General features: G+C 48.1%; 1 protein-coding gene across 1 annotated transcript in view; it reads left to right on the top strand.

Moving 5' to 3' along the window:
- The window catches only part of LOC8038579 (protein timeless homolog), a 622009-nt gene extending 599794 nt beyond the window's left edge, over nucleotides 1-22215 (top strand). The window contains exons 33-34 of the mRNA XM_040213064.2: nucleotides 5376-6025; nucleotides 21874-22215. Of these exons, the coding sequence (XP_040068998.1) occupies nucleotides 5376-6025; nucleotides 21874-21947 (724 nt within the window). The 3' untranslated portion in view covers nucleotides 21948-22215. The remainder of the gene's footprint in view (nucleotides 1-5375; nucleotides 6026-21873) is intronic.
- Nucleotides 22216-24921: the final 2706 nt, after the last annotated feature.

Genomic DNA, 24921 nt, shown 5'->3' with positions numbered 1-24921 from the left:
TATATTGCGATCCCAGCGCGTCGCGAAAATTAGAATTTGCGAATTATTCCAAAACTCCAACTTTGACCTAAATCGCGAAATATTGAGCCCGCGAAAAATAAATATCTTATAGTAGTTGTTTTGCATTTCCATTTTAGTAGTTGACTATTTAATATGGTAGTTAATATCACTATATTAAAGTCACTATTCACATCACGTACAATGGTGAGTATACACGTTCAGTGAACTAACATTGTGCTAACAAAACCACTCCAAACGTATCTGGTCACAGCACCTGCTGAAGCTTTCCAGCATCAGCAAATATTGTAGTTGTAGTCCCCGAACCCCGTTTGTGATTGGTGTGCAAGGAACTGATCAGATGTTTCCTTGATAGAAAAAAGGAAACAATAACATAAACTGTGCTGATTTATCAGTGCGATGCTCCGTAATTCAGTTGACAAACTAATCAAATGTTGTATTTAGGAGCTTCAGTGTACTCCATATCTACTTGAAGTGAACCTCTAGAAGGGGAGCTTTCCAATATTTCGGTAGTTTAAGTCAAACTACCAAAGTATTGAAGTCAAAAGGTACTTCGAGTATAACACAACAGTATTTACGATTTTCAGGTATTTTCAGAGTATTCTGCACGTATTTTTGATTGCTTCATTTTTTTAGGGTTGGAGTATATTTTGCATGAATTAAATAAATATTTCGAGAAATATACGTGAAAGGTATTTTGTGCCTATTAATTTAGTATTTACATATTTCAAAACGCATGAAGGGAACTTCAAATGTAGTTTAAGTAAAGGTATTTTAAAATGATTTTTAGAAGTATATTTTAGTACAAGTAAAAAAAAAAGTTTATATTTTCGGTCTATTTTTCGTGTACTTAAAATTATGAACTCTATTTCAAATACACTCAAATTAGAATGTGGTATATTTCAAACGTATTAGTTTTCGCTAAGGGTACTCTGACTTTTGTAAAGGGTCTATTGTTGGCCCCGATGTTCGTCCTCCACGTTTCGGTCCTGCCGCGTTTTGTTAGCGTGAGCGAGCTTTCAGGGGCTTGACTTCGTTGGAGAAAGGGATGAGAGGGCCGCTTCCGCGGTGATGATGAACGTTTATGAACGCAGAATGTCTGGTTCATGCGGATGCGTAGGTTGCGTGCAGAGCAACCTGGGAACAAGCTGATACTACAGTTACACTGTTCCATCGCGCAAACCGCCAACATGTCATCGCAGAAGCCAAAGAAATTTCGAAAAGACCTGCTCCGGCAGTTCAGTGTTTTCCCGCCAGGTGCCGTTCGTTTTGCTAGAATCGCAAATACAGCAGGGTTTTCTTTTTCTTTTTTTAAATTATGGTCTAGATTTTTTTAATTTGCTTTTTTTAGGGGTTATATTGTGGGGACGACGCTGAAGGAGGCGAAGGGGGTCAGTTACTTCGCTAATTATTTAAAATTTTGACCAGCTTTAATTTTTTCTTTTCGGTTTTTTAGGCACGATGTTGTTGGAGCGTCGACACTCGACCTCTAAGCCGTGACGGCAAATTTTGACTAAGAAGTTCGTACTGGCCCCTACGGGACGAGCAGCGTCATCCTTGTCCACGGCTGCAAAATTCAAACCGAAACTGAACCGGCGAATATATATATATATGTAATGGGATTGAGTGAAGATTGACCAGTGCAGCCGTAGTAATATTGAGAACGAAGAGGGGAGAAGGTGATTATTGAATTTATTGCATTAAAGTTAGGGAAAGGGAAAGAGAGCTGGCGAAAAATTGGGTCAGGAGCGGGGATTGAACCCGCAACCTTCGCCTGACCGGGGCGACGCCTTAACCGATTAGACCATCCTGGCCACTGGTTTCGGCGGACTCAATTTCTGACCAGCCCTCTGTGTACTGTTTAGTTTCGAATTCGCTTAACTGGGTAGACGACAACCGTTGCTGATTTAAGGCCCGCGCTATTTCCGACATGCGGCAGTGACGTGGCACGTCATCTCAGCTTGCAAATGTCAGAAAGGGCCCGTCTTCCAGGATATCTAGGGAACCACTCCTCCCCATAGGGACAGGCTGCACCGTATATATAATGGGATTGAGTGAAGATTGACAAGTGCAGCCGTAGTAATATTGAGGACGAAGAGGGGAGAAGGTGATTATTGAATTTATTGCATTAAAGTTAGGGAAAGGGAAAGGGAAAAAGAGCTGGCGAAAAATTGGGCCAGGAGCGGGGATTGAACCCGTAACCTTCGCCTGACCGGGGCGACGCCTTAACCGATTAGACCATCCTGGCCACTGGTTTCGGCGGACTCAATTTCTGACCAGCTCTCTGTGTACTGTTTAGTTTCGAATTCGCTTAACTGGGTAGACAACCGTTGCTGATTTAAGGCCCGCGCTATTTCCGACATGCGGCAGTGACGTGGCACGTCATCTCAGCTTGCAAATGTCAGAAAGGGCCCGTCTTCCAGGATATCTAGGGAACCACTCCTCCCCATAGGGACAGGCTGCACCGTATATATAATGGGATTGAGTGAAGATGGACAAGTGCAGCCGTAGTAATATTGAGAACGAAGAGGGGAGAAGGTGATTATTGAATTTATTGCATTAAAGTTAGGGAAAGGGAAAGGGAAAAAGAGCTGGCGAAAAATTGGGCCAGGAGCGGGGATTGAACCCGCAACCTTCGCCTGACCGGGGCGACGCCTTAACCGATTAGACCATCCTGGCCACTGGTTTCGGCGGACTCAATTTCTGACCAGCTCTCTGTGTACTGTTTAGTTTCGAATTCGCTTAACTGGGTAGACAACCGTTGCTGATTTAAGGCCCGCGCTATTTCCGACATGCGGCAGTGACGTGGCACGTCATCTCAGCTTGCAAATGTCAGAAAGGGCCCGTCTTCCAGGATATCTAGGGAACCACTCCTCCCCATAGGGACAGGCTGCACCGTATATATAATGGGATTGAGTGAAGATTGACAAGTGCAGCCGTAGTAATATTGAGAACGAAGAGGGGAGAAGGGGATTATTGAATTTATTGCATTAAAGTTGGGGAAAGGGAAAAAGAGCTGGCGAAAAATTGGGCCAGGAGCGGGGATTGAACCCGCAACCTTCGCCTGACCGGGGCGACGCCTTAACCGATTAGACCATCCTGGCCACTGGTTTCGGCGGACTCAATTTCTGACCAGCTCTCTGTGTACTGTTTAGTTTCGAATTCGCTTAACTGGGTAGACGACGACCGTTGCTGATTTAAGGCCCGCGCTATTTCCGACATGCGGCAGTGACGTGGCACGTCATCTCAGCTTGCAAATGTCAGAAAGGGCCCGTCTTCCAGGATATCTAGGGAACCACTCCTCCCCATAGGGACAGGCTGCACCGTATATATAATGGGATTGAGTGAAGATTGACAAGTGCAGCCGTAGTAATATTGAGAACGAAGAGGGGAGAAGGTGATTATTGAATTTATTGCATTAAAGTTAATGCATTAAAGTTCATGCAATAAATTCAATAATCACCTTCTCCCCTCTTCGTTCTCAATATATATATATATATATATATATATATATATATATAGCCGGTCGAAACTTCTTGAGCAGCCAATTAGCTGCGCCTGTGATGTCGGTAGGCGGCAATGGATGTCGCCAGGCAGTCAATGGTCGAGGAGTCTTTGGTCCGTGATGTTGTGCGGCTTCCATTCATCTCTCGTTGGACATCGCAGTCGTCGCCGCCTTCTCTTAGACGCCAAAGGGAGGAGGGGGGGGGGGGGGGGACCAAGATACGTTATTTACGGACAGGCTGTCTAAAAGACGGCTCTCACATTCTCATTTATGAGTATGCTGCCTACACGGTGGTGCACCACTCGCGGCAAAGCTGGGGTCCCTTGGGGCACCGTTTTGCGCCCGAGTGTAACATGCACGACGAGTGCACGCTCCGTGAGAACCACATTGTCTTTTCCTGTTCATTTTGTCGCTCGTCCGCCAAAGTTGAGCACGACGCTGACGGAGCGGTGGAAGCTGCGTGCTCGCTGGACCACTGATACGTCAAATGTTTCGCCGCGTGACTACGCTGCCGCCCACGCCCAGCGAGCGGGGTCGGATGATGAAAGAGCGTCGGGTCCGGCGAGAGCGGGCCGCGGGCGGGCCCAAGAGACAGCGGGCCGGTCTCCTAAATATCGGCCCGTGCAGACCTCTATATGCCGCACTCCGGCTGGCTTTTGCCCGTCTTTCTTGCCTGGGAGAGGCTTCCCTCCGCGTGCGTTCTTGGCTTACGGCGTGTCCATCGCGTAGTTGTGGGCTGGCACTGGCGCGCTGTGTTGGCTCTCCTCAAAGCCTCCGCGGTTGTCGTCGGTAGCCATAAAAGTAGTTCGACTACAGTAACTTGAGTAAAGTAGTCGTATTACGTACAAGTCTGAGTGAAAGGACTTATTCTGTAACTTACATATACTGTAGTTAGGAGGGACGCCGGAGAGTCTAGCCTCAAACTCAGTGACTGGCTTGAAAACGGTTTGTTGCCCTTGGGGTTGAGCGTTTTTTTGGAAAGGTGTAATGTAGCGCCGTTTTTTTATTTTTGTTTGTTTTTTTTCACCATTTGGTGGCGGGTATGTCGACGGGTCATTTCTTGTTTCCGTACTTTCTAAACTGCATTTGTTTCTTTTCTGATCTAAAATACTGAACAAAAACTACTTCCATAAATAATTGAAGCGGTTCGCGCCACCTGTATCTTGTATTTCGACTAAAAAAAAAAAAAAACTTAGCGCCTCTAACCAGTAGTGAGGCCAGGACCAAAAACGTCACGATGTCGTCACATATCGCGCGCTTACGGCAGCGCGGGCCACCCCCGTAGGAGGAGGAGGTGGTTTCCGCGTCGTCCAGTTAAAATATGATGCACTGATATTCAGTTACTCTCTCCTTGCCCGCTGGCTTGCCCGAACCCCAAGAGATGTGGAAACCGCAAAAAAGGGGGACGCTTAAATAGGATTGCAGGGCCGCTCTAAGGCTTAGGAATCAAAAAAGAAGTGTTAAAAATAACGGCACCCGATTAAGCTTTTCGAGGATTTCGTTTTCCCTTTTTGTGTATAATGGACATCTGAACAAAACGGAAGTGTAGTCTAATGAAGGACCCGCTCTATACTTAGAAATAATTATTTATGATGGCGGTGGTTGCTGCCCCGTGTATATGTTAAGGAATCATTAAATATGATCGTACAATCCTCGGAAGTACTTTTGACTATTGAAGCGTGGACGGCGCCCGTTCCAACGGGAGCTCGAACAGAATGAGCTGCAATGTGCTCAAATGTTGTGTTTCTCCTTTTCTTACAGTCTAGTCTTTGACCGATATCGGGGATTAACCGGGGATCGAAATGAGCAATTGATTCTACATGTTACTTTCTTTTTCTTTGGTCCGTTGCAGTTCGAGCAAGTCGGCTCGGCGCCGAGAACAGCCGTCCCCGAAGAGCTCCGGGGACGAGGAATCGTCGGGGACCTCTTCGGACGAAGACGTGGTCGTGGTCTTATCGCCTCCTCCGAGCCTCACCGAGGCATCCGCCACTGCAATACGAGAAGGCAACGTCAAGCGCAAAAGAACTGCGCTTCCCGAAGACAGCGACAGCGAGCTGGACTCATCGGGCCACGTCATTGCGAGGAAGAAGGCGAAGGATGGTACAGCGTCCATTTCACCGAGGTCGCCGTCGATGTCCAAGACCACCAAAGGTCGCCGCGTCGTGCTGAGAGACAGCGACGACGATGAGGACGATGACGTCGTGAGTCTACCGGATCCATTCGCCGCGACCGAGGACTTCCATGACCCTGCTCCAAGACAGGAGGTTGAAGGTCGGCGTCAACCAAAGAGGCTCGTGGTCCTCGATGACAGCGACGACGACGATCGAGACAACGATATGGGAGACGGAACCGAGCGTGCGGACGACCATGCGGTGACCGTGATCGACGATGACAGTGTGGCGGAGTCGGGGGCGAACCCGGACGTTGTCTCGTCGGCGACCGGCGTCGTGCCACTGGACGACAGCGACGACGATGAGGTCATCGTGGCTGGAAAGGACTCCGGTAAGCACTCAGGGAAACGTTTCTGGTGTAGGGTACTTTATTCGGAAATAACCGAAGCTATTCTTATATTTATTTGGAAAGAATCGAAACGCCAAGGAACGAAACGTTGTCCCTCGATGATTTGATTAGTTACAGTTATGTTATATAAACTAGCCTTATTGTACCAAAGCACCAAAATGACGACGGCCGTACAGGGAATAGTGGCGCTGTGGCCAACTGCTCGAGATCAATTGGGCTTGTGGCAAGCATTCTGGTGAGCGTGATTGACATTACCGGCCCAAACATGGAGCAGATTTTTGTATATACTCTCGTTTATTACTCTGAGACTTTTCGTTCGACGTGTATTTACATCCTGCTTTGCTATAAGAACGTACGCCACACTGTCTGACTGTATAGGCAAGCAACCACCGCTTTACCTTTCGGTAAGGTGGTGACTCTTGTGTCTTCCATAAGAGTGCAAGAACGTCTGTAATGTTTTTGAAAAAAGGACACACAAACAAAAGTTATCTTTAGTTGTGTTCTCGCAATAACGGGATGCTTGTAATTTACACATTGAACTTCCTTGTCACTGAACCTTGTATTTTTGTGTTGACTGCAACAAGAATAAAACAGTTGGGGGCGAATGAAAGGGGGGAGGGGTACCTCCGACGACCCCGCTTCTCTGGAAACGTGTCGCAAAAAATTTGAAAAAGATTGGTTGACGCCGCGCGTACTTGAGATCGTAATTAATTCGTCTTTCCGTAACCGGCGCCAATCGCAGGGCGGCGGCGGTGATTTCGAGGAAGGAAAAATGCTCTGCTCGGTCGAAGTGCAATCTCTCGCTGCCGTTTCGGGGCGACGCGCTGCTCCCAAAAGAATTCGGGAAACTTGCAAGCCGCACTTCCAATGCGGCCGCGGACAGCTAGAGAACGCGTAGCGCGCGCGCGCGAGCGAACCCTCCGTCCCATCCGATCGGGAACCGATTTTGTCGTAGCACAAACATGTGCACGTCAGAGGTTGCTGCTTTTTTTATTTTGTTTTTATTATTTCTTTTCGCATCATCTCCCATCGTATTTGCACTTCTCGCGAAATTCCACCGCTGTGAATAGTTACAACTTTATATCGACGTCCGACGCTGGTTCTGCGTTACTCTGGCCCGTGCTTTAGCGCCACACTTTCGAAGTTGTGGACAGATTGGAATGCGACTTTCGGCAGCGGCCGGGGGGCAGCGCTCAAATGTCACGCCGCGGGCGCCGAGGACGCGTACTCGGTCTCAACCTCACGATGGAGCACGGGGGGACGCTACGAGCCATCGTAGCCAATCCTGTGTCGTGCGCACGTCACGTGACCCTCGGGAGGTGCGCATGCAGCGACGTGCTTGGCGCTTTTAACCGCGCGCGATATTTTCCCGAGGCTCTATTGGCTGGGGCGGCACGTAGCATCCACTGCGCTGCGTCGTGTCGGATGAACGGAGGAGAGCTGCAGTTTGCGCTTCCCGTTTCGATTTCGAACGAGATGCGGGGCGCGAATAGCTTCTTGCAATTCGATTGGACTGCTGTCGGTTAGGATCCCCAGTTGGAAAGTTGTTCCTTCTGGCAAACAGGCAGCCGACTGGTAATCGATATCGATAGAAATCTGCTCTGCGGGCTTCGGAAGAATGCGCAACGGGACTTCTTTCTTTATTTGTTCCTTTTTTTTTTTTAATGTGATTTTGTCTTACTGTATATTTTGTTTTATGAGTGAGAACGTTTGGGGACCGTAGTCACGGTTCGATGTGCAAAAGCGCGCGTCGTATCCGACGCGTTTCCGGCCTCGAAAAGGCCCGGGGTCATCTTGGTGCCCTTTGACTCGAAATAGGGAGACATTTTGATTGAAAAAGAAAAGGTGGCGGAAGCATGGCGAAGAGCTCTTGTAAGAAAATAACAAAGGATGTATTTAAAATAATTGAAAAACCTCCTAAAAGAAAACTTAAGGATTTGACAATATTTTTGTTCTTTGAATCTGAGTGTTCGAGGAAAACGAACGTGATGTTCGTTTTCCTCGAACATGTAACTAAACGCGAGGAAACAAGAAAAACCTCCGATTAGTCGTTATGTCATACGCAGATATTTAGGCCGCCAAGCGTGTGTCGCTTGTGTGGGCAGCGTCGCACCGTTGGATATGCCGAACGGTGTTACGGCTTCGCAGGCATTCGGACAAATGATTCGCGGCAGCAGATTTCTGCACTTGAAAAAGGGCGTTGGCAACTGACAACAGCTTAGCAGATAGATTACGAAGGCATGCCATAGGCGCATTCAAGCCGCCACCATGGGCCGTCGGCGTTTGTCAAGGGATCGTGCCGCAGCGCGTAGTTGTAATGCGCCGCAGCGTTGCATATGCCTCACTTTTTTCGCAAACATTCGGACAAATGTTTCGCGGCGACAAAGCGGCGCGCTGTGTCTTGATCAAGTAAGCGGAACTCGAAGGCATACGCTACAGTGCGAGTCAACGGAGCGAGCGCGGGCGGCCAAATCACAGCGCACTCGGCTCTCGCGTCGCGATTGTGGATTCAGAGCTCTGCCTACCCCTATGACATGTGCGCGAATGTTCATAAACGGCTCCTCTCGACCGCACGCGGGTCAAATGAACCAAAATGAACAGCTAACAGCGCGATGGGAATCGGTAGCAACGGTGTAGCGCTCACCCGGGGAACGATGCGCGAAGCGGTGTGTTGTCCGTCGGCACTCCTGTCGACAAAAGCAAAATAAAGACACAAGTACTATGTATATATATACAAGAAATATTGAGCGCAGAAAATAGAAACACTTAGAAGCAATAAAATATACACTGGAATAGGTAAAAATCGGTAATAGAATCGAAAAACAGAGGATTAAGAGGAGACAAGCGACAAGGCAATGCGATCTCAAGGCAGAGCGGCCAGGCGAGGGACAGTCTCTCCCACAATTCCTCGCGCGCGGGCCGGGGCGCATGGGGGATTTTGCAAGAGAGCTCTCTTGCAAAATCCCCCATAAAATGGCGCCGGCCAGGAAGCCCAACTTGGAAGGGTGTATACACCGTTCCAAGTTGGGCTTCCTAGCCGGCGCCATTTTAACGAGTGTAGCGCCGCCTACCCTCATCCGGGCATTTGGGAGAATCTGAACCCGCCCGAATGACCGACCGCCATTACTGGACTGTTACCCTGCTCACCGAGTCACACCGATTGCAGCTGCTTCTGCGGCACGGCTGCCGTATTCGGCGTCCTCGACTCATCGTCTTCGTCCACGGAGGATAGCACTGTCCTAATTTGTATGTCAGGCATGGGGAAAAATGCATCCTGCATTCGTGGCATCTTTTTGCGGGTAATTTTTAGCGCGGTTCTGGGGCAGTCTTCGCTCCCAAACCGAACTCGGCGTTTCGATCGCTAGCGAAATTGGGGATCGCTAGCGAAATTGGGGATCGCTAGGGAAATTGAGGATTGAACGAAGCCAGGGGATGGCACGAATTACGGCATGTGAATTTGCGCTAAACTCGAGTTGTCGCAGTTTGGGGGCGCCGGGAACATTTGAACTAATTGCGCAGTTGGCGGCTCAGACCTGCGCTGCCACGTACGTCTGCTTTAATTGAAATAGTAGAAACCCAGTGATGTGATTGCTGCGCCAATTGCGCCAAACTGCGCCAAGGGGCTAACCCTGCTACATCCTGCTACATTTCGCCAAAATATGGGTAATCTGCGCCAAGCCTGCGCCAAAGGAGCAATTTAGGTCGCCTTTCAAAACCGAAACTAAACCGAGTATTGTAATTGAGAGCGTGTGTTGTGTGGCACAAGCCGCCGCCTGACACAAAGTACCGTGCATCAATTGTCCACTCGGTCTTGCATGATTTTTCCGGCGTCTCGCGTTTCGCGCTCTCGTCTTGTGGGTCTCGTGTCTCCTCTCTTTTTTATATATTTTCAGCGATAGACGCAGATGTGTGCAGACACTCCGACGCTAGCGTGTCGGGTACCAGCCATGCCGTCGTGCTGTGAAACGAAACCATGCTTTTGCACGGCAGGAGTTACTTTGTTAGCTGAAGCAACGGCCGTGGGAAAACTATATTTAGTCACTGCCTTTCAGTCACCGTGGTTGCGCGACGTCGAATGTTGCCTTCCCCACATCACTGCAGATATGGTACTTTCTAAACTGTAACGTAAGGACCGCCGCATGTTCATCAGCATTCCTGTTCTTGTTTAAATTATACGTTATTACAAAAATCCATCTTTAATTCAAAGACTGCTCTGTCAAAGTATTGATTATCTAGATTCCTCTCGGTGGGCCTTCTTTCAAGAGGGGCCTCGGTACGTGAAAAATCTGCCGTGAAAGAAAGTTGGTGAAGGGAAGTGAGCTCAAGCAAAGAAGGCAATGTCTGCACGCTGAACCCGCATAGCGCGCTTGTGTTTGTCTCGAGTTCAGTCGTTGCACAAAGCGCTCCAAGAACGTTTTGAGGCTGGCTCGCAATGTCTTGCATCGATGTACTCAGGTTCTTTATTTTTTTGTGTGTTTAGCTTGTACCTTGTTTGCCGGCCTGGCACGCGCCACTGGACTGGTTTTGTCGCATGCTCGAAAGTTACATTTTGTGTACAATTTTGGGGATAGGTTAGGGACGTAACTGAGTAGCATGGTTTCGGTTTCGATCGGACAGCTGTTGTCTGCGCTCGCGCGACGAAGTATGCTCAGCAGCAAGCCTGCCGAAGTTTGCCTCACATGCATGCGAACATGATTGCGTGACTGAGGCACCAGCTGGGACGCTTGCGATTCATTGTTTTACGTTTGCTTACTTTTTACAAAAATCTGGCACGTCGGGAACCAGTAAAACGGTGGCAAGCGGTTTTTCGAAATTGCTTTGCAATGCCTACAGCTCTGTACACTTGTGGGATGTCTGAGCAGTAAAAACAGAAGCAGCGAGTTCCATCACAACACGTAACATCAGAACACAACACAACACAAAGTGCCTTTCGTTTCTACAGCACTAAAAACAAACATATTTATTTTCCTAAGAATATCTGCTCCAAAAGCCGCTTTTGCTGCTCCCAAACACTGTTTTGGTTGCTCCGGAACGTGCGCCAAAATGGCTTAGGCCAATCACATCACTGGAAACCTCAGATTTAAATATGAATCGATATATAAATACCGAGTACAGATAGCTAGTGCGACGGAACCGTTTCTTTTTTTTTTTTAATTTGGAATCCACTGTCACAATACTTGCACATTGATTTGCATCTCTGTAATCGCCTCGCGAGAGAATTATTTGTGCGCAAACTGTGTCGCGGCGTGTACTATTAAATCAGTAGACCACGAGTCACGCAACTGTTTTCTTTTTTCAATGTCTAAGCCGCCCTCCGCTAACCTTTCGGTCGTTGCCCAGGCGAAGGAACGGCACGGGGTTCTCCGCAGCTCGCCGGCCGTCCAAGAAATGGTCGGAGCACACACGACTGCTCTTCGATGGCAAGGAGTCTTTCATGTTTGAACTTGCCAGCCACCGGTGTCGTAGGTCCAGAGCAGCGGGGAACCGGTGCGGCGTAAACATGCCGCACCCATATTCATCCTGTTTGGCACCGTGGGTCTCGCACACTAAGCCGGCGTTTATTTTACGTTTTTTTTTTTTTTTGTTATTTGTACAACCAATTGCAGCACAGTGCTGCCCGGTCGATTCTTTTCTTGCATAGGCCATGTCACACGCGAAAACACGCTATAATATGAAAGCGGCGCATAACATTGTCGAAACAACTTACCTCCGTACACTGCGCACGTGCTTTCTAACAGTCCACTCCGTGAAGCAGACGAGCTTTCGAGGGAAAGGGTAAGCGGAGCGTTGGCGCACCGCTCTGGTTCGAGAGTGTGTTTCTCTCTCTGCATCGACCTACTTGGAACGGTGTATTGGGCTGGTTGCTGGATTTACACGCGGCTTCTATCGGGTGTCTCAAATAGCGGCCAGACTCTTTAACTCGTCCGCGAAAATTCGGTTTCTTAACCGATCGCGCTACAATTTTGTGCAGCTTTGCTCACAGGTGGTGCATTTTTTCTATGAAAGTTGCGAAGAGCAAAGTTACCTGAGGAAAAAGTAAAGAAAGAGAAAGGCTTAACTTCTAAGGAAACCCAGCGAAGCCACCGGTTAGGGCGCACTATTGTTTGAAGACCGGTGACTTCACTGCGTTTCCATAGGTGTTAACCCTTTTTCTTTCCTTACTTTTTCCTCTGATAAGTTCGCTCTTCGCAAATTTTACAAATAAAATGCACCATCCGTGGGCAACGCTGCACAAAATCGTAGCGTTCAACCGAATTTTGCGGTCCATTTAAAGAGCCTGGCCGCTATTTGGGATACCCGGTATCTGGCATGTTAGGTGCTGGAGGCACGTGTGAAGAGCCTCTTGCGTAGTACATCTAATCACCTTCACGATAACGCAGTGGTCTCTGGTGTTTCTGCGTTGCTTTTTTTTTTTTAGTTAAACTGAAACTCTCTTTTGGTGCCAATAACTTGGAATCACTGGGCAACTATTTAATTTTCGGCTCGCGAGATACTCCGGTCGAGGTTGCTTTTGTAACCTATGGCCCGCTTCGGACGCGGCAGTTGTTCTGAATGTCTTACTGTCGCAACACCAGCATCGCGCTGAATTCGCGCGTTTTGTCGTCATCGTTGTTAAGAGTGTAATGACCTCGCACTACGTTGACACGATGCTACGTGTTAATCGCACGGTGTTTATATCGCCGTGTCCGCGACCGAATTAGCAGCGCACGCGGCTGCCGCGCGAAGGTACGGGACTCAAACTCCGCCGGCGCAGAATTTTGTTTCGCCTTTGTTCTTCTGGAAAGTTCGAGTTCCTTCCCGGCAGTGATCCCGTATTCTGATGTTGAACCTTCGTGAGGATAGGGTGTGCATCAAAGCAGCCTTGGCCTGCGGCTTCGTTTCATTCACCCTTCCGTCGTCGTCGCAGGATCTATAGTGCTTTCTTGTTTTCTTTTTATCTTGAGGCACAAGTCCGCCTTATTGAACGTTTATTTGTACCATTTTCAGTCCGTGACAATATCTTTAGATGGCTTTGAGAATACTCACTTACATTCCTCGAAGCATTTCTCCGCAAAAACAAGTCATTGCAAATTCAGAATTCAATTAAACTCTGCGCTCGGTTATCATCATCTCCACCATGGGCGGATCACGTGAAAATATCGCGTCCCCGATTGGCTGCCGCCGCTTCTGTCTCTCGTAGTTCGAGTTGCTCGCTCGTGGCCGCGTCTGAAGCGGGCCTTTGCAGAAAACAACACGACTGTGGCAGGCTGACGCGTTAATTCATTACCCAGCAATGAACGTGGCTGCTCGAATCTTCGTGGGTATCCCGACCCTGAACATTATATTATGACAAAAGAGGAAATGCTATCCGCGGCCGTAACTCCTGCAAATGTTGCCAGGTGAGGAAATTCTCCACCAGATCTTGGAAGTCGAGTGAAAAATTTACGCCTTTTATTGTCCTGGTTAGTGAACCACTACACCGGAAAAAAATCTAGCGAAATCTGGGGCAAACTGACCGCTATTGCAAGTTCTTTGTAATTTATTAAAATGTACATGTTTTGACAGCAAGGAATATATATATATATAACTTTTTTTCACTGCCAACTTTTGTAAGAATTATATCTCGCACTGCATAAATTATGTGCTAACCTTTTTTTTTTTTTGTATGTGTGTGTGTGTGTGGGGGGGGGGGGGGGGGGAGGGGGATTTTGCAACGAGAATTCTGTTATTCTTTCTACGCTGGTCAGTTTCGTCTCAAGGTCCGTTCACACTCTTGCAACCGAGTACGACCGAGAGAGACCAAACCGGTTTTTAAGCCTCTTGCGATCTCTTAGGACCAGCTCCGCTCAGCGCATCCGGTCCCAAGAAGTCTTTCTCGGTCGTACTCGGTTGCAAGAGTGTGAACGGACCTTCATTGTAACTTCGTGTCATTAAACACTGTACATATGTGCCTGTAGCCGATTGTATTTATGTACGCTATTTTTATATAGTTTATTGATACATGTGCCTAATGTCTTTCAATTACTTTTAATGGAATCTTTGGAATTTCGGTGAGAGTTTGGTTTCGCGAGTACCTTCCGACCTGGCAACGCTAGCCGCAGCATAAATACGCAAGCGCTCGCTATTTTTCTTTCAAGCGCACTATTGCTCAAACTTTCTTTACAGTCTTACAAATGTAGCCATACGTATTTCGCGGGAACTAGCTTCACGTAGTCATTCACCGCGGCGATCTCTTTGCTTACTTTGTCGTCAATCACGGTCCCTGAATCATTAAATAATTTGTGTTCGCTGGGAAGGCCACCCTTAATGCGGAGAGAAATAGCGAAAAATAAAGGAGAAATACGTTTTGCTATCCGGTAGCCGCTATTATTCTTGTGCCCTGTTACGTTCGCTCCGTTTTTCCGCAGCACACCCACTTACGTCTTTTTTTGTTTTCGAAACGCGTGGGGAATTTCGGTTTCCTGCTGTCGCTTGAGGTGGTGTTGATGTGGTTGCGTGTGCCCGTTTCCAACGTCCTTAATGAAGAATCTCCCCAACCATGTACGCCTTCTTATTGAAACTACGTTGTGGAGAGATGTCGATTCGTGGGAACAGCGGCAAATGTCGGCAAAGTAGTTTCCTCCCCAGCTGCAGGTCAATGACTTCCAGTATTCTTTCTGTGGGATAGCTCCAGTTGCCTTTTTCATTACACGGACGCTCGCGTAATCCCGATTTTATATATATATATATAAACGAATATGTGCAGATGAATGAACCATACTGAACCCAATGAATCAAAGAATTGAAGTTTTCAGCAACCCGCCGAAAGCCAAAAAAAAGTGAAAGCCGTTTACAACTCCCTGTAACGCCGAATTAGAGCGCAGCTCTTGAGGAGGAGGAGGGAAGTGTACTGGGGGGGTTAAGTGACCTTGGGTGGGGGTCACGTGACCTAGGGGGTCACGTGACGATGCCGATGACGTCATCAGTAACGATGACGATGCGGATACCGATGACGTCATCAGTGATGATGACGATGCGGATGCCGGTGACGTCATCAGTGATGATGACGGTGCGGATGCCGGTGACGTCATCAGCGATGATGACGATGACGATGCGGATGCCGGTGACATCATCAGTGATTATGACGATGCGGATGCCGGTGACGTCGTCGGTGACGTCACTGATGACGCCATCAGTGATGATGACAATGACGATGCGGACCGGTGACGTCATCAGTGACGATGACGATGCGAATGCCGGTGACGTCATCAGTGACGTCACTGATGACGTCATCAGTGATGATGACAATGTCGATGCGGATGCCGGTGACGTCATCAGTGATGATGACGATGCGGATGCCGGTGACGTCATCAGTGACGTCACTGATGACGTCATCAGTGATGATGACGATGCGGGTGCCGGTGACGTCATCAGTGACGTCACTGATGACGTCATCGGGGGTCACGTGACCCCGGGGGTCACGTGACTTGGGGAGCCACGTGACTTTGGGTGTCATGTGACCTTGGGGGTCACGTGACCCTGGGGGAGGGGTCACGTGACCTTGGGAAGTCACGTGACCTTGTGGTGACCTTGGGAAGACCTTGGGGGTCAAGTGACCTTGGGATGACCTTGGTTACGCCGACGGCGACGCCGCTCAAGCCGGGAACGGGACCCTAAGAGCTGCGCTCTAAAAAAAATATATATATATATATATATATATATGTCTCTCAGGCCGAACCGTCAACCAACTTTATGAACATTGTGTTAAAAACTCCACCAACCGTCTCAAGTGCGTTTTCTTGCGTATATATATATATAGATGCAAGGTGACGGTAGAAAACAAACCAGGAGGATTTTATTCGACGTTTCGACCTGAGGCAGGTCTTCGTCTTCCTGACGAAGACCTGCCTCAGGTCGAAACGTCGAATAAAATCCTGACGAAGACCTGCCTCAGGTCGAAACGTCGAATAAAATCCTGACGAAGACCTGCCTCAGGTCGAAACGTCGAATAAAATCCTCCTGGTTTGTTTTCTACCGTCACCTTGACGAAGACCTGCCTCAGGTCGAAACGTCGAATAAAATCCTCCTGGTTTGTTTTCTACCGTCACCTTGACGAAGACCTGCCTCAGGTCGAAACGTCGAATAAAATCCTCCTGGTTTGTTTTCTACCGTCACATTGCATCTGTTATCTACGCCATCGGCCTCCAAGCCAATATGCCTATACATAAATATATATATATATATATATATATATATATATATATATATATATATATTTATATATATATATATAATTTATTGTCACCTCCCAATGCTGCCTCCCCTCCGGCTCAGTGGCATGCGATGGAAGCAGTACTATCTCTCTCTCTCTCTCTCTCTCTCTTTCTATATATATATATATATATATATATATATATATATAATATCATTTATTGTCACCTCCCAATGCTGCCTCCCCTCCGCCTCAGTGGCATGCGATGGAAGCAGTACTATCTGCAGATTCGAGGGGACACTGATGCTAGGGGATTTTGAAAGAAAAAGGGCGACGATATGAACATGCCAACACTGCGTCCCACTAAGACATAAAATTGAGGCTGTTGCACTATTGCGCACGGTATACTACTATATCCTGACCTGGCACGTCGTTTTCCTTTGTTATTGTTTTAGTGTGTGGGTGTATAGAGTTGGGGTTTGGGGGTCTGTTTCGAGAAAGGCAACGAAAGCTCGCGCTGCAGAACCCAGGCACCTTGGGTGCGACGTCCAGCCCTGCCCGTTTCGATCTGGACGAGCGTCGTAGTGGTCGTGTATCACTTTCGCCCAGGCCATCGTCCCTGGGAGGTCCAAAACGTCAGACAAGACTTTCAGGCTGTCCTTCCTCCACCTTGAAGGTAGTTTTAGAACGCACTCTTGGAGATAGGGGGTGTATATGGTACACCTTTTGTCCCGTATGTAAGACCCAAAACCTACATTTGAACGTGCAGTCCACTGACGTCGAGCTGGCGATGCCAACTTTTACGAGCGGCTTGATAGCTGTTGGATATAACGTACTAAATAACAAACGTGTGTATCAAAGACTAGGAAAAAAATAACGCTGACGTTTGCAACGGGGCCAAAAAAAAAAAGCCTTGTCTTACTGTAGCCTTTAATGCATGCGCACAATAGCTATTTTAATAAGTTGTATCGGTCGACTATCAAGCCGCTCTTGAAAGTTGGCAACGTCGGTTCGACGTCTTTGGACTGAACGTCCAATTCTTGTTTAGTGGTGTTACATATGGGACAAGGGGTGTACCCCTATGCACCCCCTTTTTCTTAAGGCCCGTTCACACTCTTGCAACTGAGTACGGCCGAGAGAGACGAGATCTGTTAAAACTTCATAAAATTTCTTAGGACGACGGAACACACTGGCATTCTGGCGCCATCTATGCGGTGACCCTGGAACTGCATTTCTCAAGAGCGAAGGCTTTGCGAGCTTTCCGATTCGGGTCCATCCGAGGTCCATCCGAGGTCCATCCGAGGTCCATCCGAGGTCCATCCGAATCGGAAAGCTTTGCGAGCTTTCCGATTCGGGTCCATCCGAGGTCCATCCGAGAGGACCTCGGATGGACCCTCGCTATGCAGTGGGTCCCATCTCATGTCGGGATTCCCGGTAATGAGAGAGCGGACACTCTGGCAGCCAAAGCCCATGACGACCAAGACCCAATCTTTCTGCTCGATCGTTTCAACGAGGCACATCGACTGATCCGTAGCTGCCTACAGAAGTCGCATCCTCATCCAGGAGTGGCGACGAACAAGCCGCCTCCAAGCATTCCCCGCAACCTGCAGCGAGCCGACGCTTCACTCCTGCACAGACTTCGAGCTGGATGTCCATATACGGCTAAGCGGCTTCACAGGATGGGCCGTAAGGAGGACCCCAGCTGCCCAGAGTGCGGTGACCCAGAAGATGCCGAACACGCCCTTCTGTGGTGCCCCGCCCATGCGGAGCCAAGAAGAGTTCTTTTTCAGTTTTATGCCTCTGAAGGACTCTCAAGAAACAGCATGGAGGAACTTTTGAACCCTGAAGGATTACGAGGGGTAACAGCAAGAGCCTTCCGAGCACTTCTTCGTTTTCTTCGGGAAAGCGGCCTTGCAGATAGACTTTGATTTCTGCTCGGAGGTGACCATTGTCGACACTCTTAGAGCACCTCACTGGCCAAACGAAAGAGGCCCCACAGAGCAAATTTGCGACAGGTTCGTGGCGCCCTTCGCCCAGTGGCGCACGCTTCAAGCACGGTGCCGCAAACTAAAGCGAGCGCCACCGGGAAATGTGCGTCGTTTGTTTGTCGCGGGTTCACTTCAAGGAGAGTGAACCCGTGAGCGAAACGTTAGGGCTACATTTTACATTAACCTCTTTTTTTTTGTATATTTCTCTCCTCCTCTTTCCTCTTTTTGTCCCTTTCCCAGATCCACCAGGTAGCGACTCGCCCCATGAACGGAGGCCCACACATCTCCTGGTGCCCCTTTCTTCTCGTCACCCCAGAAATAAACAAACATAAACAAACGAGCTTTCCGAGGTCAGATGTGCGTTATACCTATAAGAAAGGTTCGTTTATAACGTTGACAAAAGTTTTTCTAGCCAAGAAAGAAAGGATAATGCGCGAGAGAAATAGAAAATATGCGGACCGCCAAGTTTGCACTGCTTGGGTAGCAGTGCAAACTTGGCGGTCCGCATATTTTCTATTTGGCGCCAGTGTCGTCCTCTCGTTGTCAGAGGTTTTAAGGTACCCAGTTTTAAGAGGTCGCAAGAGTGTGAACGGGCCTTCATAGAGGAGGGGGCCCAGACGCTTTGGGTGCCCCGAGCAGCTGGGGACACCGCGCTCCTCGAGTGCGGTGTAACGCCTCAAGCTATGTGGGAGACCCGAGCGTCGGAAGTCCCCTGCTCTAAAACTCCCTAACCGCTCATTCACACTGGAAGCGGATCCGCGTTCGCGAAGCAATTGCGAACGCGGTTGTATTAGCGGCGAGATGTTTTGGTGGCGCCCTCCTATGGTTCCCCCTTGTGACGTCATTACCTTGCCAACAACAAGTTCGATGGTGTTTGTAAATAACATGGTGGAAGCTTGAAATCATTGCGCTCTCAAAGGAACACTGCCAAAACCGTCAAAATTAAACTTCTTTCAGTCCTCTTATGTCGTCAATGATAAATCCCCTTTCCGACGTCATAGTCAGCGTTCGGCCAGTCGTGGAAGGCCGACCACAGCGACGTTTTCGGTCGCGCACGTCGCCAATAAAGGTCCAAATCAATTGCACGCGCACTTGATGTCACCGAGTGCGCGTGCAATTGTGCTGAATCTTTATACAACCGCGTTCGCAACCGCTTTCCGAACGCGGATCTGCTTCCAGTGGGAATGAGCGGTAATGCTTCGGCGTGTCACGAGCTTCGAGTGTGCACGCGCAACAAATCTACGCCTAAGGCTCTGTTCTACTACGACATCGAGCGTAGGAAACGCAGCGTGGCACAGCAGACGCCGACACTGATTGGTCGCTGATGTTGATTTCCTGCTTACAACCAAAGAAAGGTCCATGTGTAGGCCTATGCTATTTTTTGCTGCGCTCAACGTCGGTGTGTAACGGAGCCACTACCGGGGAGTAGCGGTTCAGCCACCCTGGGACCTCTTTTGGGGTAGAGAGTGGGAGAGGTGCCACGACACTGAATTTTGAATACGGACTTTAATTGGTCCAACTGGGGATAATGGGTGTGCTCGCCCCCCCCCCCCCCCCCTCCCCCCTGAGTATAGAGGAGACTATGATACGAGGAAGGCGAGCGCGTCCGGCGCGCAGACTTACATTCCCAGCTTTCTCCTTGATGCTTGGGTAATTTAATGATAGGTCTATTTACGTCTGCATGCATCCCACGTATGACCTATTTCTCGTATTGTACTCTCGTAGGCACGGTACTATGCAATGGCACCTCGAAATCGCACCGTGAGGTCACTCTTTTGAGCGGCCTTAGTCTGCCTTTCTTTATTCGGAACTGGAACATCCTTGTTTTCAGTCTTTAAATGCCGATTTCATTGGTCATTTCTAGATCTCACTGTTGACCATGCAGCGCGATGCTGAACGACAGAGACCCGCCGTTCTGTAACAACGAAAAAACATGCTACAACAACAGACGCGTAAAAAACATATTTGTGCCAATTAAAGACACGATGAAAGATTTTTTTTTTCGTCGACCTTTTACACATGTCGCCACATGTAGAAAAAAAAATGTTAGCCCATTTCGTCCCAGTTTGGTAGGGCAGGGAGCAAATCTAAATTAAAACCACACGCGAACGCGCCTGGCTGTACTTGGGCGTGGCACTCCAAGAATTAATGACGACGTTACGGAAGGGACTGCATCGCACTTCTAAGCATCTTTTAGAGGAGGTCCAGTTTCGGAATCGGGTGACAAAACTGAAAACTGATTGAGGAATAGCTCAAAACCCGTTGCCTCTTCGCTAACGATTTAAATTGGTCTAGCCTGTAATAGTAATTGGCATCAATACTGTAGTTGCATCGTCATCTACCGAACGATCGATAAGAAAGTTAATTAACAATATTTTGTCAAAATGGCGTACTGATCGGCATGATTACCTCCCGTCTAATGCCCGCCAGACCCAAGAAGCTCATAGGACATCCGCATGGCAATATACCCTCTTTTAATATTCAGATTTTATTAATTTTTTTTTACCTGCATCTATATTATGTGACGCGTCAACTAAAGTATCTTCCGCCACGCTTTGCCACCTCGAGGGACTTCTTCTTACAGGCGTTTGACTTCAGACCTTTTTCTCTATCATATTTATTTTACGTTATCCCCGCACGGTGCTGCCTGACGCTCCAAGTCATCTGATTTCGTAGTAAAAGACTTTATAAAGCATTTACGGTCTGCCGTTGGACGCAGTCGTCCGAGTATTACATTAGAATCCATTCCCGTTTTGCGAAAGCTCCCCTGGGATTATGGTTGCGAAAGCCCCTAGCCGTCTCAGCATGATCCCTTTGCGAAACAATTTCGCGCTGTAATATAAAGAAATGTTATTCGAAGAAGTGTTTGTTCTTATTGAATTCATTAATAACGCCATATTTACAATCTATCATTCATGGATCATGGAGTTTGATAGCGATATATTGATTATCGTTTTGCCTTCACATCGCTTGCGTGACCGGCTTTTAATAAGTTTCTGTTTCGATTTAAAGTGACTATTTGAGTCTCTTCGTACTTAACCTATACTTTACATCTCTCCAAATAAACTATAAAGATATAGTGAGTTTCAATGTTTCTCACTCTATACAAGCTTACTGACTCTAGTGTGGTACAAGTGTACTTGCAGGCCATTGACCAAGTAGCTTCTTTGTAGAGGAGTTTGATTTTTTTTTTTTTTTTCAGTCTCATCTTCACGAAACTTGATGACAATATTTAAGCGCGGCTCATAAAATGGACCTGAGCACTGCGTGATCACTCGAGTGGGGCTCGTTGCTGTCCATGCATTGACAAGCATTTGGGTGTCCAGTCACTCCGCTGGGGGGAATAGCCGAACCATATCTGGAACTCGAGGCATGCCCCGTGCTTTGCCGGCCGCAACGTGTGTCTATCATGAACATTGGCGGCCTATAACTGTGACCAGATCACACGGCCTCTTTTTCTGGTTTCTAATTGAGGGGAAAACGCTGCTCATTTTTGTTTTTTCTCCCCGATTTTTGGGCCGCTGCTATTACGTCCAGAAAAACAGAAAAGCGTGTTTAATAAGTGGAGGGCAAGTATTAAAAAAAATTGTTGGGCCTCCCCTTGAACGCAGTATACGATTAATGAGCAACTCAGCCTGAACGTGACATTTCCGGCTCACCTTTGGTTTCAGGTGCCGCCGGGGAAAACCGGACCGCATCGAGTATCAAGAGGGCTGTCATCGTCAGCAGCGACGACGAAGACTGACGAACCGAGCCGTGGCTTCAACTGCTCCGACTGCTGCTCCGTCTTCAAAGAGTGGCCTCCCAGGCGCGGGCTGTGAGCGCCACGTGGCGCCCCTGAACTCCGAGAAAATACCTCCTTTTTGTGTGATTTTATGCTTGCATTCGTGTGTTTTAAGCTGGACTTGTTAGCGAGTTTGATGACTTTTTAATGGATCCAATATAAAAACATTCCTTGTCTGGATTATGACTTTGTATCTACGGGTGCACGGGAATAAAGCCATTCCCTCTTTCTCTTGTGATTTTAGACGCTATGGCGCAAGTGTGCAAATAGCCCGTAAACACTTGCGGTTCTGATCTAGAGGATGGGTTTTGAAGTACTGGCGAAATCAAGTCCACGCGCTGTCGAGAAATGGTCACTTATAGCACTGTCAGACGTAATTCATCCTTACGTTTATAGAATGGTGTGTAAACAGTTGGGAAATATACGCGGAGCTGTAGTTTCCTATAGATGGCGCCACTCAGTTGGTGGCCAAACAAAAAACAGGCGAATGAGGGCCCATTGGCATGGAGCTTTAGCTTACGTTTTCTCGCGTTGCGTTATGATGCGACCGCGAGTCGCCGTGGTTTGCATGAGTCGTGGCAACTAATTCAAGGACTCACTGCCGTCTAAGAAAAAATCACTACCCTGGGTAGTCAAAGTACCGTTTTGTGGCTTTGACTACCCCTAAAAGCGAGTGACTAGCCTTTGGGCAAAGTGTTGACCGGAACGACCACTTTTGTGCAGGTTACGACAGGGGGGGGGGGGGGGGGGGGGGGTCACTTTCGAATCTGATATTTACGTGCAGGCAGTCGTAAAGGATATTAGTAACTGAGACAACCACAAAATGACCATAAAATATGTTCTTTAGCTTTCCTGATCCTTCAAGATCCGCCAAAATCACATCTGTTGTGCGATTGACTCCGTAAGTGACTACGTCAAAACATGGCGTCTGGGTTGAAACAAGCCGTTGCTAGGAACGTTGCTATGGACTATGAGCTATGAGCATTGAGACGCCAGATGAGGCTACATGCTTACAAATAAGAAAATATTTTATAAGCAACCTAACTTAATCTTAATATCTAAATTTGAGGATGTTCTTGTCGTCTCAGTGTCGTATTGCTACAATCAAAGCCATTTCTGAAGTATTACACTCCGCTTTGCTTTGGTAGCAGACGGCACGATAGATTTGCTAGCCTCTGTTGCAGCGGGCGTCTTCATCGAATTGCGTCCGTAAATGGTCGACAAAAACAAATGCTTTGCCATGCGGTGGCTCACTACGGTCGGGAGCACCCGGGGCGGTGGCCCGCAGCCACTCCCCCCCCCCGGCTCGTCGCCTGCCGCGACACCATCGCCCCCGCTCGTCGTCGGCCGCCGCCCCCCCCCCCCCCCCCCCCCCGCATCCCCCTTGTGATGTGACGCCACTGTCGCCATGGCCGTAGAGGCCTCCGCAGTGTGCGTTTTTGTTTTCTGTGAAGAACTCAGCTTAGTTCAGAGGGGTGAAAATGCCGTAAAATTAAAGCACGTCATGCAGCTCAGTTAGGACGGCGACCTGAAGTGCATTACCTGCATAGTGCAGGCCAGCATGAGAAGCAAATAGTACGCCGTCGAGGTAAGTCGTTTATTATTATTATAATTATTATTATTATTATTGAGGTTGTCAGGGTATTACAGAACTGCATGTCTATCGCGATTTCGCAGCAACCATCGCACCGATGGTTACAACTATAGGTACGAATCCCCCTCCCATAGCGCGAGTTCGCAAAGAAAATTTGGGATCTCAACCGATCGCCTAAAGTGCTTTTCTCACGGGTGCAATGCGATATTTTAGCCGGCGATCATCTCGATCGACGCCCGGACTTTCGATAAACCATAATTTGCATCGCAGCCCACTATGAATTCTTGTGTCTGAAACTCATTACATTTAAAACATACGCAATATCAGAATATCGTCTTTATTCACACGATTCAAACGACGGCGCCGACTTGGCCGGCCGGCGTATCGCAGACGGCATACTTGCATTCGTCGTCTGCTGCAGGCATCTTGAGGACCGGAAGTTGCTGTCGTAAATATTTCAGAAACAAGCGATTACCGGCACACTTCTGTCGAAACATATATGACATTTAAGCTTTCTATATCTGTGATTTTTAGAAGTTTAAATCCTACTCCGGATCTTTGAGCGGTCGGGTTTTCGTAGCGAAACCTAGCCACATGTGTTTGTCCATAACAACGACCCTAGCAACGGTTTGTTTGGACCCATGACGTCACACTTACGGAGTCCATTCGCGTAAATTGGTGGAATAAAAACTTTGTCAGCGCGAGCAGCAACACTGGTTGTCAACAATCGACGCTTGGCTTGACGTGAGTATTTGCAGAATTGTGGTAAAGATATTCTTTTTGCCGTATTTTATTTTGCAACTTATTTTTTAAAAAAAATCACTAGTCGTATGATTATAATGCAATTAAATGCAAAGGTGCAAGCGAGCTGGACAGTAATTATGAAAATAATCCCAGGAGAAGGGGAACAAGAGGGACAAAGGACAAACACAAATCTCCAAACACAGCTAGGTGACTGGTGCGCGACAGAAAAAATCCGCCTGTAATGGAGAGGTCCTGGGTTCGATACCCAGACCAGGCGGATTTTTTCGGTCGCGCACCAGTCACCTAGCTGTGTTTGGAGATTTGTGTTTGTTCTTTGTTCACCTTGTTCGCCTTCTCCAGGGATTATTTTCATCACTAGTCGTATATCTGATTGTGTTAAACAATTGAACACTGGGACCGAGGATCGGCCGGGTAAACATGCTCAGAGGTATGTGACTGTGTCGCCCGTACTGTTTTCATCGATCTCGGACTGGTTGAATTTCTGAGCTGCACCCGTCATTGTTGTGATCTCCCGGCTGTATGTACGTAGCCCGCCAACTTTCCAATTCAGTAGCGGGTTCCAGTTCAGTGGCACTG

The sequence above is a fragment of the Ixodes scapularis genome, unplaced genomic scaffold, assembly GCF_016920785.2.
Source record: "Ixodes scapularis isolate PalLabHiFi unplaced genomic scaffold, ASM1692078v2 PGA_scaffold0__279_contigs__length_252992795, whole genome shotgun sequence".
Lineage (NCBI taxonomy): Eukaryota > Metazoa > Arthropoda > Arachnida > Ixodida > Ixodidae > Ixodes > Ixodes scapularis.
The sequence above is the reverse complement of the archived record's forward strand: the minus strand, read 5'-3'. Positions and strand labels throughout refer to the sequence as shown.